Genomic DNA, 17,011 nt, shown 5'->3' on the forward strand with positions numbered 1-17,011 from the left:
ATCAACTACGGCGATGTCGTCATCCACGATGTCATTAGCTGGAGTCATCGATAGTGTTCCCGTGGGACGATTCTTCCAATACGCGTAACGAACTACAGGAAGGTGCCAGAGATGTGGTCGAGGGGCGTAGTATTCTATAATGAAAGAAAATATAACTGATGTAGCTCCATCAAATAATCGTTGTGATCGAAGATGATGCAGTGCAAAGGGTATTCGGATGATCCTTTGTCTTTGAATCAAGAAACGGGATGTCCGAGCAGTTGAATTAGAAACCCTGTAATTCCTACAATTCGTTGCACAAATTGCACCGCAATTCAAATTTCTCGGCGGAACTCTACAACAGCCGACAAGCTAGGTTCTGTTGCGAATGCAGAAATAATCGGTTGCTCATCCCTGCAACTGTCACTGTCACATTCGAAGCAACAAGAACAAGAAGAACTTGTCAAGTGAACGGAGAAAAAGCGAAAAAAGTGTAGTAAAAATATCGGAATATTCTCGAGCGGTGAATATTTAGCAAAATCGTGATTATCGTGTGCATGACTCCATGTGGTTTCGTGTCATTTCTCAATAAAAGCTTGCGTGGAATACGTATTAGCTTCCTTTTCCCCATCACAACATACGATTCATCATCAAAGTTGCCGGATACATTCGCAGCAGGGAGCGCCCACCGTGGAATGTGTTTTTGCTGTCGTCTGTCTAGCTGATCGATACTGTTCCCTTGCGGGTTTGAGCGTCTCAGTAATTGTGGCACTACGTAGCCCTAAGTCTGCCGACAAACTGTAGCGTTCGTACGAATTGTGGTATATTTTTATTGAAACTGTCCTTCAGTACAGGCGACGAGCAGGAATTGGTGCGGCTCGTGCGCGTGAAGTTGCCCGTGAAAAAGGTTGACGGAAAGGAACAGCGGTCGGAACGGGAGCAGGTCGTGTGTCGTGGCTCCAGGTGCGAAGGTACGTATGCTGTATGATGTGAACGATGATAAATTTAGGCTGCTTAGTCGGACGCGAAACAATTGCAATAGCATTTGTAACGGCATAACATGATACACGGGAAACCAAATGTCATACGACGGGGAATAGGCAACGCACACGCCATGAATTAATCTCGTCCCAACAAGATTGCACAGTCATAACATAGCGATTTGACGTATTTACGACCAACGAATCACGGTGTGCTTGGATTGTGTTGGAGCCTTTCTAGTGCGCGTCATCTGATTTTCTCCTCTTTTGAGCCACAGATGTAAAGTGGCCATCCAGCTGAGAACGGATGTTTCATAGTAAAAGCAACTTTCTCGATTCTTCTGGTATTCCTCCATCGTAACAGTTTCCACAAGTTGTCTCAACACAAGAAAGATTTCATCAGATTTTATTTCCACTTTCTTCTTGCAGGGGAAAATTAGGAGAAATCGTGTGTTTACTTGACAGCAGACAGTAAAGCTGGAGTTTTAGAAGAAACCAGTTTCTCAGCAACTAACAAATATGATAAATTTAAAAGTGAAAACTCTAGATTCACAGAATCACGACTTTACGGTTGATGAGGAGGTAAGCAGCTGTGTGGCCAAAATGTTGTCGAAGTGCTCTCGCTTAATCCGTTCCACTGTTTACTTTCTAGATCTCCGTGCGTCAGTTTAAGGAACAGATTGCGGAAAAGATCAGCGTTTCGGTGGATTTGCAGCGGCTCATCTACTGTGGCCGGGTACTGTCAGACGATATCCCTCTGAAAGATTACGATCTGAATGGAAAGGTTGTTCATCTGGTGCAGCGTGCCCCACCATCGGCACGCGGCACCAGTCTCAGCAGTACCGAAGCGGGTGGCCGCGATGAAGCTGCACGTGCATCCAGACGGTCACGCAGTAGCGACAACGCTACCCGGAACATTTTTCCCAGCCTGGATGAGCTAAACACTATGTACTTCGGTTCGATGACGTCAATTCCGTTGAACATGACTGCGACTGTAAGTAGATGATATGTGCCAACCACCCTACCAACCAACTACCCTAACCATTTTGTCTTCCCTCGACAGAACGTCACTCAGATACCGTCGGTCGGTTCATCTTCAACGCTGTGCAACAATCGCATCACCGTCGCCCGGCACATGCTGGACTGTGCGGATAGTATACTGAGCTATCTGGAGAATCCGGCCCGCGGACTCAATTATAGCGCGATGGACTACCTCTCGCAACAGACGATGGAATCGACCGTGTTCGAGGTGGGCATATCGGCAGTCGGTGACGTGGACATTCCGCACAACCAGGTGCAGAACTTTGTGAACGCCTTTCAGGGCGCTGTGAGTGCGGCATTACGCCAGAACGGTATGTCCAATGTGACGGTACAGCAGCCAGATGGGCTGAACGGGTCGGTGCAAGTTTTTGGAACGGTGCCCGACTTTGCCGTCCTAACGCCACCGAACACAAGCGCTACTGCTACGCCAGCCCACGAAGGTTCGGGAGCGTCATCGACAACCAACAGCGGCAGTAGCAGCAGCAGCAGCAGCAGTAGCAGTAGCAGCAGCAGCAGCACGAGTAGCAGCGGCAGTAACGGCGGAAGCTCCAGCAGTCCTAGCGCATCGTCCAGCTCGTCGGAAACGAGTGCCGAAAGTCGGCGCCAGGTACGGTCCGGACCGTTGAACACTCAAACAACGAGCACGCAAACGCTCGGTGAGGTGGTGCAGCAGATGCGTTCGGTGCAGCGGCGCATGGAACCGTTCCTCCAGCAATACTGCGATATACTGCAAGACGATCCGTCCTTCGAGGAATCGGACACTGTTGGACGCGAAAATGCGCAGCGTGTGTTTGATCGAGTTTCGGAAGCGATGCATTATATTTCACACGCGCAGCACGCCATCAGTGACCTCATGCTGGATTTGCAAATGGCCACCCCACGTCATCTGTGCTGTCGGCCGATTTTAGTCGAGCAGAATGCTTATGTCAGTTCCGGACTGACCGCAATGCCGGTATGTATGCATTTTTATGCATTTTGCGAGAGGCCTTAACACTGGTTCTATTTTGTCTGTTTATTTCTCTCTCAGCACAACATCAATCTGGCAAATATGCTGCGCAACCACATTAATGTAACCAATAACAATAACAACAACAACCCGGAAGTGGGTAACAATAATATCCACGCGCAGCTGATCAATTTAGGCATCACGGCCCAACCGGCCTTTTTCACTGGAGCTCCAGCTGCTGCTGGTGCTGCTGCAGGAGGAGGCGGCGGCGGCGGCGGCACTGGGACTGGGACCGGCACGATGCGTCCACCGACCGCTCCACCAGCATCGGGAGGAACGACAAACCAACCGCCGTCTACTAATCAGGCAACAGCAACATCGGCAAGCACCACTACAACCGGTGCCTCCACGACTCAGTCACGACCGCCGAACCTAGGTCAGTCTCAAAACAGACCACCTACGGCAGCTGGTGTTGGTGTTGGTGGTGGGCGAGGTAACAATAATTTAGTCACCTCCGTGTATATACCCCTGTACGACCTCAACAGCGTCCGGCGGGTACAAAATGTTCTCGGCGAGATGCGACCATCGGCGGCAGGTTAGAGTTCCCTTTTCCTCACGATCGATGGCGTATCGATCGTTGTTTTGTGGTTTCATTGCCAGTATTTCCATTGTGTGTTGGCTGGTATGCACATGTTTAACAACCACAAATGGGACCCCTTGGATCCTCGATGGGATACCTCATCGTCGGATTGCGCTTTAGTGCTAACTGTGTTACACTGTGTTTTCATTACGCTTGCTTAAGCTCAATAGCGTATTTTATGGATCATTTTGTGTTCCCTACTGCTTTTAAAAATCCCAATACTCCCTACTAACAGTGTTATTCAAAAGCAAACCCTTGCACGTCTGATGTTTTGGTACATAATTCAATTTAGGCAGGGATAGGATCTTACAGAAACATAGCTACATTTCTTCTAAAACATAACAACACACTCACACCGTCGCACACAACACGAAACACATATTGCATTGCTTTTGTTCCTTCTAGGTTGGCGCAACAATCGGTTTATCATGATACGGGACGCGACGCGTTCAAGGGCTCAACGGCCAGCCTCGGCTGATGGCCGTTTACAGCCCCCATCGGCAGCTGGCGCAACCCGCCCGCCTCGTCTGGTCACCATTACTAACTGTACGTTTCGTTCGATTACTCCATACTCCTCACAATAGAACTACGGTGCCGGAAATTCCTTCAAGCACAACCTTGTTTCTGAACATATCTGCCTAGCCATTGTATTCAACAGACAAGTTATGATGTCACTTCACTAACTCTATCCATCCACTTTACAACAAGATATGTGCGCAAAAGTCATTGTTATTTATTAAATATTTAGGTCGTAAATTACGTGTGGAGTCGACGTCAAAAATGGCACGTTTGAGACAATTGCTAATGAATATTGCTGTGAAATAAGTGTGCGCTTACGGGAATTTCTACTTCTCTACTCAGATTTGTGGTATTAATTTCATTATCTTTAATGGATTAGAAAAGATAATTTCATTATCTTTTCGACTGCAAGGGTGGTAGAATATTGAAATGACACTTGCTTCTATACGAACAGACAGAGAATGTTTTTTTTTGTGGTTCATGTGGCTTACATTATCATCGAGGTGATTACATTCTGCAATGTACAGATTTGAAGTTTTAACTGAAGGTTATTAATTATATGTGTTGCTTGCTGTCCTTTTGAGGTCCTGTGGTTATTCAACTTACATTAAAATTTCCCTCCATAATGCTTCGTCCACTGGCGGAATAACTTGTTGGCCGTAACGCAACATAATTAAAATCGTATTGTTCTTTTTCCTATGTTTACATAATCGTCTTTTTGTTTTTTTTTCTACTTCTTCATAGTGAACGCAAACAACAACAATAGAGCAGCCGGTGGAAATAACACGTCGGGTACTGGCACACCGAACAACGCCAACCAGAACGCGCAAATCCAGATGGCACGTTTCCTGCAGGCAGTCGTAAATGCAGCACCCATCCACACGGACATCCACGTGCAGATTAATACCGGCGGCGGTAATGATAACAACACCGGCAGTACGCCACCTGCATCTGCTGGCAATCGTACCGGGGTAACCGCCACCAGTACGACAGCGCAAACTGGTAATAGCACGACGAATGCTGCCACTGCCGCCGCAACCACCACCACCACTGCCACCAGTGCCAACGGCAATGGCAGAGCTGGAGCTGGCGGTGAAAACATCATTCATGGGCATCCACGTTTCGCTACCGTCACGCTGCCAACGACGTCCACCCAGACGCGTTCTACCTCCCGTCCGCACGTGCACAGCATTCCGCCGTCACATCTCGGTGGAACCGGACAAATTCGCAATCTACGCCCCATGGCGGCGAGCATATTGAACACCTTTGATCGGTAAGAACTATGGGTTGAAACAAAGCGCTCTACAGGAGCTGGAGACAAAGAAGAGATTATACAAACTTTTTTTTTTTTCTTTCCTGTTTGACTAGATTTTTGCCCTGCAACAGTCATCATATCCGTGACAATAGCGGATCAAATGGCGATCGATCGAGTGAGGGTACACCGAACCGTGCTGGTTCCGGTGAAACGGCAAACACACCTAATGCACCGGCACCTGGCACCGAATCTGGCACAGATACCGTTCCGATGCAGGATGATGGTACGAAAAGCATTTTAAAATCTTTTAAGAAAATTTTAAATAATTATTTTCCTTAACAATATGATGGTTCTTTCTTACATGATAGGACGTGCAGCAGCTGCCTCGACACGCATTAGCATGTTTGGTACTCAATTTACTCTGACCGAGCTACAAAATGGAGTGCCACACCCGAACACTCTGAATCGTGTGCGGGACTCGCTGCGAACCTATGTCAACCGAACACTTTTTGCCGACCGTACTGTCGACGAACAAACCGTGCGTGAGGTACGCTTTTTTGTCCACCCAATATTATTGCCCATAAAGACTAACAATATTACCGTTCGTTCGATATAACTTTCGCAAACAGGTGGGCAATAGTATCATTGAACGCGTAATGCCGCTCCTGGCTCCGCTGGCTGAGAACGATCGTCCGCAGTTTGATACGCGCGCTTCTTTGGTCAATTTGATACGTAACTTCTTCCCAACGTTCATCAACCTGATACGTGAGGACAGCTCATCACAGTTCGGTGTACGGATGATGCGCTCTTTGCTGATGTTTATGCGTCGCTCGTTAATGATATTGGTTCAAGGAGTTGGCCGATTCTGTGCGCAATCGTTTGTGCTGAATTTGGTGGAAAGCGCACTGCGCCAACAGAATGTACCAGACCTGGACCGAATCATGCGATTGATGGAGCCCATTGTGAATTATAACTTTACTTCGGCGACCCGGAACGATATGTTTGACACTCAACAATTTCTAGTCATCCGACAACCGGCCCCACCAGCGGCTGGTACATCTACGGCGGACAACACCGGTACGGAAAGTCGCTCATCCAGCATGTCTTCCAGTACTGGTACCGGTCAGCGAGAAGCTAGTGTAAGTGAAGTTATTATGTCGCCGGTTACTGCAGGTTACTGTAGCTTTTTTCGTAATTTTGCATCGTCCCTCTCTAGCCCATGGATGTGGATGACGTGGAGAGCATGTCTACGCCGGAACTCGTGTCGGATATTGCGGAAATATCGATCTCAATCGAGCCACCAGCCATGAGTGTCGACCAGTGCCCGGTGGAAATGGCGAGTTCCTCATCACAATCCGAAGCTGAACCGGTCACTAGCAAAGCAGCAACCCAGCAAGCGACGGTAAGCACACTGTCGGGAAGCATTTTAGATTTGGCTAATCGACCAGTTCCACCACGCCCGGCTGGTGATGACGAAGAGCTACCAACAGTCGAGTTTGACGCCGAATCCTGGCATCGTCATTTCCCGTCCAACTGGTTACCGATCATTACCCGCGATCTTGGCAGACAAAGGCGACAAGTGAGTGCGACTAACCCTATCCGATTGTATGAGAAAAAATTGGCATGATATGTCTTTGTTTTACGCTCCTTCACAGAGTCCACAAACCCCTTTCTCCGATGCGTACATTTCCGGCATGTCCTCAAAGCGCCGAAAGTTGCTATCAGAAACGAAACCACCGAGCGATGTCCATTCGCTGATATCGGACGGTGTTCGACGAGCCTTTCTCGGTACTGGAATTACACCTTCGAACGCGGTTATTGGAAACAGTGGTACTACCACCGGCACCAGCGGCCATGCCGCCACCACTCGACGATCAACCACAGGACAGACAGCTTCGTCGGCCACCACGTCCGGGGGAACTGCAGGCGCAAGTACGAGCGTTGCCAGCGGTAGCAGCGCCACGCACAACCGATTCCGCACCCTGGACGAGATGGCCAACAACATTGCCAACGATGGTGCCCTGCAAATGTCGTACTGTGAGGCGATGAAGGCCAGCATACGCGACCGGTTGGCGAAGGATTCGGATTACGATGCCATGCGGTTCCCCAACTGTTCCAAGTACTTCGAAAAGTAGTAACACTGCTGGAACGGGAAATGGACATTAAATAGGGAATGTATCTTTTTTTTTACTTGAGTTTATAGTTTAGTTCGTCCTCGGTTGTTGTGTAATGATTTCGCGCGTGTTGTGTTAAAAGATAAAAAAAAATAAACACAAATAATCCCGTGCTGTGACGATGACCGTCGCTACCGGTGGTCAAGGGTTTGTTTGTATTGGTAGGCTGCATTGCGCACCGTTCCGTTTTAGTACACCCGGTCGCACGATTACTAATATGAAACTATTCGGCTAACGCATACGGACAGAATAGGGCAACGTGTGAGACGTGTTTGTGTGTAGGTTTAAGAGGGACGAAGAGAAGACGCAGCTTTAAGCAAAAAGTGGAGAGCACTATCGTAGTCTCGTAGGTTCCATTGGTTCTTACAAAAAATGTACAGTTGCGATCTGAGGTAACGGATAAATCACCATAAGACAACGATGATTTATATCCCCCGACAGTCGCTCCGTTTGGAATGTATAATCGCGAATCAACCAACCAACCTCCGTACGGGAGCTGTCATGCAATGGAGTAATCATTTAATAATTGCAATTCAAGTGAAGTGTTGTGTTTTCAGTTTAAACTTCTAATACCATTGCTTTGTTCTTCTATCAAAAACTTGCCTCTCATCGGTAGACTTTTGTTCGTTTGGTTCCATGGTACAGTTGAGTTTTGTGTTGCTGTTTATATCGTTCACCCGCGAACAGAATTGCGCTTTCTCGGGAAAAGTAAACAGAAACTTCAGAAGGGAGAAAGGAAAGGACACATACACTTTATAACCTACTCAATCTAATAGGAAGTTATAATAAATAAAACTAGATTAAATGATACCTACTGCAGGGATACCAACCTCCACAAAAACATCTAGATCAGTGGTGTCAAACTCATATCGGGTTCCTGGCCAGGTTATTTGTAGATACCTACTTGAGACATTCATTGTACCCTTCCCTTCTTGTTTCTGGTACATTCAGAAGCAAACGAAGTACTCGCTACACCCTTTACGATCCAGATTGTAGGACCTTGTGGGCCGTATGTTTGACATGTCTGATCTAGATGTTGGGACACCGATGACAACAGTGAGAAAACTTGCTATCACTTTTACGGGTACAATACTGCGCTCCTCTTGACGAAATCTTCCACCGGCGGCAGACTTTTCCAAAATGCCGAGAGCAACTGTATCCTTGTGAGCCCACGCATAGTAGAACACGGTGTGCTGATGTGACCTGCACACCTGCCAATGAACCACCTATTATTTCGGTTTGGTGTGTTATCTATTTGAAAGGATGGCGATTGTGTGGTGCAGTTGCCTACCACATGTGACTGGACCAGTACCAAATTCCAACCGGACCGTTCTCTCGTACGCAGGAGTTGACTGTCTACCCTTAGGGGGATACTACCGTCAAGGATATACAAAGGATAACAAATAACAGTAGGTAAGTGAAATAAAGCAAGTATTCAGCTATCATCTCGACCTCTTGATTTTTGTCTATTTCGCAGACCATCATCACTCCCAACTTTTGGCGTCCGCTTGTCTATTTTCGATCGATTATGGCAACATCCAAAATGCGCATCCAAACGCCCGTAACATTGTTACGATCCGGATCGGGAGCACACCAAATCGCAAAACAAAACGTGCACCATTAAAATGCCAATCGGCGGCACGGCCGTGATACGTGTGTTGATGTTTGGCAGTGCTTGGCCACCGGTGCCCGGTTCGAGAAGCGATACCACTTGAGCTCGTGCTGCACGGAGCGGTAGAAGTAAAAAAAAACACAGCCCAGACGACACGGGAACACCCTAGCAATACTGGGCCCGGCAAACCGAATCGAAATACCGACGGTGATGACGTAATTCGCAATGACGACGACGGACCCATCCAACCGTTTCCCCCCACTCCACCCCCCCCTCCATCCCCGGCCATGAAGTTGGGAAAAAGCATGTCAATGGTTTTCCATTCATGCTTTCGCATTATCAAACCAGCTCGATCATGTGATCGTGGCGACCATCCACGGCAGAGCGTTTGCCTGTGGAATGCAAGGAATGTTAATTTCCATCCAGCGTACAAACGTTTTCCCTTGGCAGCAGATCGGTTGCAATCCAGCCGGGAGGAGGAGGAGGAGGACGGCAAAGAAACAAAATACGGCAGAACTTGAACTTTGATTTAGGAACCTGTGTACTAACGGTATCGATCCCGTTTGGCGGGTCCAAACCGATCGCTGACGTACCCGCTCAGGCGTGTCAAGTAGTGTCGGCTAGTAGTTTGGCGATGGCAATTGGAATGTTAAAATGGCGACGAAAAACCGTACGATCGATCGGCCTGCGCCGAGTGACAGCTAAAGAGCAACCGAAAGTAATTGATGAGATCGTGCATGATTCACACGTGCGATAATCGGCCAATGCCGAGTGAGCAACGGCAGGTTGCGGTATCTGGCCACCCACACACACACACACGCACACACACACACGCACACACACCAGGTATCGCACCCCGCGCACCGATATTAATTCGCGGGATTCGTGGGGGAAGGTGTCCATATTTCGCCCGGTGGACACACGCATATTTTTAGCCCGTTAATCAGCAATCCGCCACCACCTTCCGGGTGCCGCCGGTCCACCAAACGGGCGCTAAAATTAAACCACTGCCGGAGGACAGGCGAATAAATTTGGAAAATGGTGACCAAAAAAAAAAAGAAAGAAAACAGGGCAAAAAGTTATTCCAAGAATGATAAACATTTTTTGGGCGATTCACACATTCCGCCTACGCGCTGTTGCAACGCGGCGGCAGTTGGAGGGAAATCTCCACCGGGGGCGGAACGGAACGGTGCTTGGCGCCACCCGGCGGTTACAGGTTGTTGTGACAGGTTTATGTGCTTATTTTGCTGTAGTACATATCTCCACTTGACGACATTCATTCAGACGACCACTTGGGACGGCATGCCGGGCTCGAGATGTCACTGCTGGATGGCAACAATGTATACGCACAATTGCATGATCGTCTAATAACAGAAGAGCTTATCAAAAATGCGGATACAACTTGCCGGTTGGCCAGTTGTATTAGTAGCGTTAAGATATCTGGTTATCAAGATGCTGTTTTGGGCGTGATACTATTGGAATCTCCTGGAAAAAATCCCAGAATTTCTTGTAATTTCAACTCAGACCGGTGGAACCATTGGCTCCAGATTGACGAATCTTAATCTCTATTCGAAAAATGCAAGAATCATTCAAGATTTATGACATCCTATGAGCTTGTATTCAGCTTGGTCTTCAGTTGTCTAAACCTAACCTAAGGACCTAACTATCATTCCGCTTCAAGGGACCCCATCCATCACTTCTCTGAGGATTTATTAATCTTTTGAGAGTCGATTCCTGATTCATCCACACTAAAGATTCATATGAATCTCATTCTTTAAAAAAGATTCATTAAGTACTACACTTATCCAAGTCCTGCTGGTCGGGAACTCTATACCCAAGATATGAATATGCGAAAGCAATAATGGATGTCTAGAACACACATTCGGGTAGGAAGCAGGAAAGAAACTTAAAAGCTAACAGAGACTCTTGTTAGAACTTGTCTACCATTAAATTAAACCTACTCTCGGTGATTGTTGCGTTTCTTCTCCTTGCGACATTGCTGAAACCTCTTTGCTGATCACTTTCGTCTTTTCTTGTCCGCCGCTTAAAAATTCCTGAAGTCCTGAAGACCATAGAGGATTACCGGTATGTAACAGTGTACGATATATACTGCATTTCGTGTCTTGCTATGATCAGCAGGACATTGTGGAGCCCATAGGTAGTCACGATTCTCCATCACAATGACCTTCCAGAATTCGTTGCTTGGGTTGTTATCCGAAATTACGATCGTTCCAAGGTAGCAGAACTCTCCTCTACAACTTCAAGATTGTCACCATCAACTAATATTCTGCTCCTCAACCGGGCCCTGTCGGGCGGCAAGCAGACAACTTTGTCTTCGCCGCATTGATCCTCAATCCAATCCTTAAGGCTTCAAGTTGCAGTTGGGTGTACGATTCGCCATGTCCGTCCTATGATGTCGATGTTATCTGCGTAGCCAAGCTAAGCTCAAACTTTCTTCCCAGGAGGAGGTCCGACGCAATGCCCGCGCTTAACTTCGCCTTTGCAGCTCGACTTTGGACGACAGGTTGACGGGATCTTCAAAGACTTTCAAACCTGCTTTTGACAGTGTCTGTCATAACCTTCTTGTTCAGGCCAAGCTGTCGAGGCATGGGGTTTCATATAGCTTCATTAGTCCCGTGTGAAGCTCTTTGATACTCTCGTTATCCAGGATTCCTTGTTCCTGTGGAGTCACTCAGGGTAGTGCGTTGAGCCCTCCTACTGTTCCTTTCGTTTGTAAATGACGTATGTACTATCCTCCCACTCGACGATCATCTACCATAATCTCAAAATCTGATTACCCATCCACTACTCCTCCGATTGTTTCTCTCTCCAATTTTTTCCTAGACTCCCTCTCCTCATCGTTTTGCTCCAATTTCCATGTTCTGTGTTATTTCCTTCACCTGGGACTGCTCTTCCAGTTGATTGCAATTACTTCATAATCGAGTCTCTTCGACTATTGGTCTGGATGTGTCTTGCATTGCAGGAAGCTGTTAAACACTGCACTAAGGACTGCCTTGGCTTGATTAATCATCTTACCTCTGAGATGTCTGATCCGATGTCTGAGATGTGGACTTGTGCGTCCTCCATGTTGGAATACTCCAGTGTTGTGTGATACCCGGCTGGAACTACCTTAAATTAAGCTCAAATTGAGACGGGAGCAAACACTTTCTACGCGTATTACCAGCTCGATTGCCTTTACCAACCTGTGCAATTCTACTTAGACTTCCAGAGCTCGTAAAGCCTACCTTGGGATTTCATCGTTCTCAGGCTCAGGCTGCCTGTTCTGGACTCTTCTTGCATGCATTTCGTAAGTGAAATGTTTCAGCTGTTTGTTTCTATTTCCCAATGTTCTTTGTCTTCTTTCCATTCCATTCTCTCAACCTCTTTTTCTTTATGAATTGTTATCCTTTGCCTAGTGTTTGTTTTATCTCTCTCCCTGTTCCTACTGTCTTACTGCGTCCGTTCACATCATCGCTCCATACTTTAGTGCTAGTTAGTGATAGAATAATGATTTTTAAGCTTGTTTAAAGAGCGAATTGCATAGCCCTGGTGACAAACAACGAAATATATATATAAAAAAACGCAAATAAGTATCATTAACCGTCTCGCTTACAGAGCACCACAAAAGTCACACCCAACAAAGCGCGCAACATAAATCGCGTACACATATTCCGCATAACTCGCATTCCAGAGCTGCGAGCGCCCAGAGACCCCAGCGAGCGCGTGCGCATTCGTACCAGGCTGAATGGTGTGAGAAAACACGGCGATACCATTTTTTTTTTTTGGTTTGTATTATTTCCTTCGCAACAAACGGAATCCACCGTCCATTGGCCACAATGCACGGCGAGTCGATCCTTCGTTACTGTTCTGCACGGTGAACAAAAACGGTTCACATCGGAAGGTGGAAGATCGAGCAAGGCAACCGACGGGCAGTGGTTGTTCTTGGCCTGGCACGAAATGGCGCCTCGTCAGATGCCGCCCGAAGGCGCCATCCCACTGTTCGCAACGATGGATCCGGCATGCAAATAAATTACCGTGACGGGGGAAGAGTTTATGATTGGAGCGATAAGTAAAATTAATTTGATATTATCTGTTCGGTTTTGCAGACCGCACCAGCGTGTACGCGAATGGGTTTTGAACCCCGCTGGTTGGCCGGTTATGAAATCATCGTCCTGGCTACCGTGCAGACAGCACTGCCGCGCGATGGATGGATGGGTTTTTACACTTGGCAGCCCGGGAGTTAGCCCCCATCGGAGCGGATCGTGCCGGTTAGGCGCCATCTTTTCTGCCACTGGTAAGCCCTTTTCGTGACCACCCCCCGGCGGGAGAGGCCGTGGGCCGTGGCAGTAGATTTACGAGTGGTGGAATGTTTTTTGGACATTCTTAACACATTCAACTGGCACGGTTTTGGTTGCAGGCGGGAATTCAAGGCTCTGTAATAAAATGTTTTTTTTGGGACCTAAGAAAATGATACTTCAAGTTAACATAATGTTTAAATTGGCAAATACAATCTGGAGAGAGTGGAAATATGTTACAGTAAAGAATATGTAGGCAAAATTAAAAGAACAACTCCAAACAACAATTATTTGAAAGATGCAAAACAAGGAGCAACGTAGAGAGGGTACTGCGCCGAATAAACCAATCATCTGGGTCAAGGGTGTCAAACCTCTTTTTGAATAAGTCTATTTTTTTCTCAGAAAGTTTGCGCTAAGCTGCTTTGCTTAGGTTGTTAATTTTGGATTAAATTTAAATAACTTTTATGAAGTTGCGAAGAAATGTTTCTTTTCCACTGTATTTTTGTTTTTAATTAGTTTTTTTTATCTGTAGATAAGTTATACGGCCCATATTATATACTACACTTAATATCTAGTAGTTCAACAATAAATTAATTGCTAAGGGGTTGCTAAGGGACATTTCCTTCTCTCACCATTACGATGCACGTTATCCCGGGTGCAACTACTCGGTAGAAGTAGTTGCATCCGAAATGTTCTATTAGTTTCAACTTATATAAATATTTTTATATATTTTGTTGACAAAAAATGATGTACAAAGCGGAAGGACCTGTTATCCGTGGAAATCGATTAACCGGATGCCTGGAAAATCAAATGTATTCATTTGTTTTTAACACTGATTGAGACCGTTTGTGTTTTGATCTGTAGAAGCTCAGGCATTTTTTAAGCATGTTTTACTGACTTCTTACTTAAGATCTTAAAAGTCTTAGTCTCTTAGAGAAGTCTTTAAAGAAAAGACTAGAGATCTTAGAATCTTAAATCCCAATGACAATATGCATGGAGGTGTGATGCATTATTTTCATTTAACCCTCACCAGAAGTCGAGATATTCGAAGAAGATATCTATGGAAAAGTTAAATTCTTCCATACAAATTTATCTGCTCTGTCGTTATTGCTTTTGAAATTTTTTATGCAAAAACATATCGTTAAGGTTTTCTATTCTCATTTTACATCAAACCGAAACAATATCTCGTCCTTTAAATTGCTAATTAATTTGGTTTAATTTATTCCTTGCACATTAAAAAACACCACATAATCTACCAAAATGAACCCGAACGAAGTATTATTGGCATTGAATGCACTCTTAATGTATCGTCTGGAATCGTTTAAAACAAGCAGGACACTTTGGCTTGATAAAAGTCGATGCTTTAGCTTTGAGGAAGAGCATTTTTGCGTGTCAAATTCCATTCGCTTGCGGTGTAATGGGTTAAATAAATAGTTTAATATTAAAATTCTTAAAACTGGAAAAAATGTGTACATTTCCACAGTACATGATGGTAAAAACGTGGTTTGAGAACATTTTGCTACCAATGAATGAAACGTTCCTGCAGCTGAGGAGGTTCGACGCACTTGCTCTGCACCGTATCGCCATCGGGCAAGAACAGCATCAATTAACGCACCGAAACGGTATCGCCCGTGAGTAAGGGAGAAAAAGCAAACAGGGAACGAAAGGGAGAACATAGAGAGAGAGAGAGAGGTCTCCGGTGAGAGCACGGCATTGGCAGGATCCGTCGTAGGGCGCGGGTGTAGCACGGGTCGCGCGGCCTCCGGGCGGGTGATTTGTTTTTCCACCGTTTTCTTAAAAGGAAACCGCCCGTTACGCTCGGCGCTCAATTGTTTTGAGAACGTGGTAGGATGCAGACATCGGTCCGATCCGCAGCATACGAAGCATCAGCAGCAGCACGGCACCACCGTACCGTCGTCGGGCACTAGCATTTCGCACACCGTGCGCCGGGCAGCGTTACGGTAAACGGTTACACAGGGGGCAAGGGGTTCGCGACCGCTTCAGTGATACCGATAACGGGGCGGCCGTACGAGTGGGCGCCGCCGAGTGTGCGTGATCGGGTCGGTGTTGCCAAACCGGGCGGGTGGAAGCCGGTGTGACAAACCGTGAGTGGAGCCGTTACGCCTTATCGGACGGGGAACGGGTCAAGCCGTGAGTGGTCCGTTTGGGGCGTAACGCCAACGGCAAACACCATAGACAGGCGCGATCTTCACCGCGGTGGCACCGGATTGGGGGGGGGGTTTTCTTTTAGGTGCGCGTGGCACCAGAATGCTAGCGCGTTGTGTGTGTGTTCAGTGATTCATGCGTGCAACCTTTCGCATCGGAAGTGACCGGAGGAGACATTGAAAGCCATCGGACGGGCGTCGCTTATCGGACGTCGGTGACACACTGTTGGAAGTGAGGTTGGAAGAATCTCTTGACCGTTCTTGCAAGTGAAAGTAGATTTTGCCTGTGATCGTGATCGTGGGGCCATTCTTCAAAACAACCAACGCGGACAGTTCGAATCCTGCATCGGTTCGGTTTTGCACCCGTTGGCTATTTTCACGAGTCGGTGGCCAGTGCAGAAATTAAACTCCTCCCGCTGGGTGTAGCAAAATAATCGGCCCGCTCGATTCCTTTTTTGCCTTTGCCCTCCATTCCCTCCCCAAACACGGTAGAACCGTGGCGCTTGTCTGCTTGCGCCAGTGTATTGGTGACTTCCCTTCGGTGGCGCTTTGAGACTGTCGGCTTCGCTTCTTATTACGCTCGCGATTATCGCTGATCCCAGCAAACGACGGACTGGTGGACGCGCAAAAACGTAAACACGGCGCACATCCGATGGGCAATGGCTGAAGCCTGAACCGGGGGCCCTAGCCCTAGACCGCCAGATTGTGCACGGCGACGTCCGATTGGCAGCGGCGGAAAAGTCATCAACGACGGCGGCGCGATTCACCAAACAAAAACCCCGTACACGTTTGCGTGTGCCCCGCAAAACGCAACACAACAAAACTGCACTACACACCACAGCCAGACACATACACGGAGAGAACGAGAGTGTGAGTGAGTGAGTGAGAGAGCGAGAACGCTGTGCAATCGGACGGTGTTGCGTCGTCGTTTTGCAAATAATCAAATCGTGTGCGCGACTCTTCCGGCAGGTTCGCCGGCGGCCGATCAGCTGCCGATCAGCTGGAGGTGAGTCTGGTCGGAGGTGCGACACTAGAACAGACATTGCCAGTGCATGTGCTGGACTGGTCTGGTGTGGAACTTTCGAGGAATTCCAGGAAGATTCAGGAATTCTGTACTGCAACTTGACAAACAGTTCGTCTGAAAGGTTTTGGCTTTCAGCATTCGAGAGCAGTTCCTTACAGTGTTGAGAAGACTCCGGAGTGACATCCCCGAATAACGTCAGCTTTCTTCCTTAGCCCACCGTAGAATCAGTGTTCAAAGTACCAGTGTAGCAGGTCCAGGTGTATTCTCCAGCAAACCTTACTAGACAGTGATCAGTGTACGCCACCGACTGTCAGTTGAGTGACAGAGGCAAGTGTTGTGTGTGTTGTGCGTTGTGTGCGTGTGTTTGAAAGCTACCGAATA

The 17,011-nt window shown here is 47.2% G+C and overlaps 1 protein-coding gene across 1 annotated transcript; it reads left to right on the forward strand.

Annotated features, from left to right (window-relative positions):
- Positions 1 to 1,478: 1,478 nt before the first annotated feature.
- Positions 1,479 to 7,513, forward strand: LOC128716276 (large proline-rich protein bag6). The gene is made up of 11 exons (XM_053811197.1): positions 1,479 to 1,541; positions 1,612 to 1,953; positions 2,023 to 2,952; positions 3,028 to 3,541; positions 3,992 to 4,141; positions 4,850 to 5,378; positions 5,474 to 5,643; positions 5,729 to 5,907; positions 5,990 to 6,499; positions 6,577 to 6,939; positions 7,016 to 7,513. The coding sequence occupies exons 1-11, from the start codon at positions 1,479 to 1,481 to the stop codon at positions 7,493 to 7,495; spliced, it is 4,230 nt and encodes a 1,409-aa protein (XP_053667172.1). The 3' UTR covers positions 7,496 to 7,513.
- The last annotated feature ends 9,498 nt before the right edge of the window (positions 7,514 to 17,011 follow it).

Source organism: Anopheles marshallii, chromosome 3, assembly GCF_943734725.1.
Source record: "Anopheles marshallii chromosome 3, idAnoMarsDA_429_01, whole genome shotgun sequence".
Lineage (NCBI taxonomy): Eukaryota > Metazoa > Arthropoda > Insecta > Diptera > Culicidae > Anopheles > Anopheles marshallii.

Bases quoted from the DNA above. Each gene is read 5' to 3' on its own strand.
- LOC128716276 (XM_053811197.1), top strand. From the start codon at position 1,479: ATGATAAATTTAAAAGTGAAAACTCTAGATTCACAGAATCACGACTTT. The intron at 3,542-3,991 runs GTTAGAGTTCCC...TGTTCCTTCTAG, and splicing joins GATGCGACCATCGGCGGCAG to GTTGGCGCAACAATCGGTTT. The intron at 5,908-5,989 runs GTACGCTTTTTT...TTTCGCAAACAG, and splicing joins ACGAACAAACCGTGCGTGAG to GTGGGCAATAGTATCATTGA.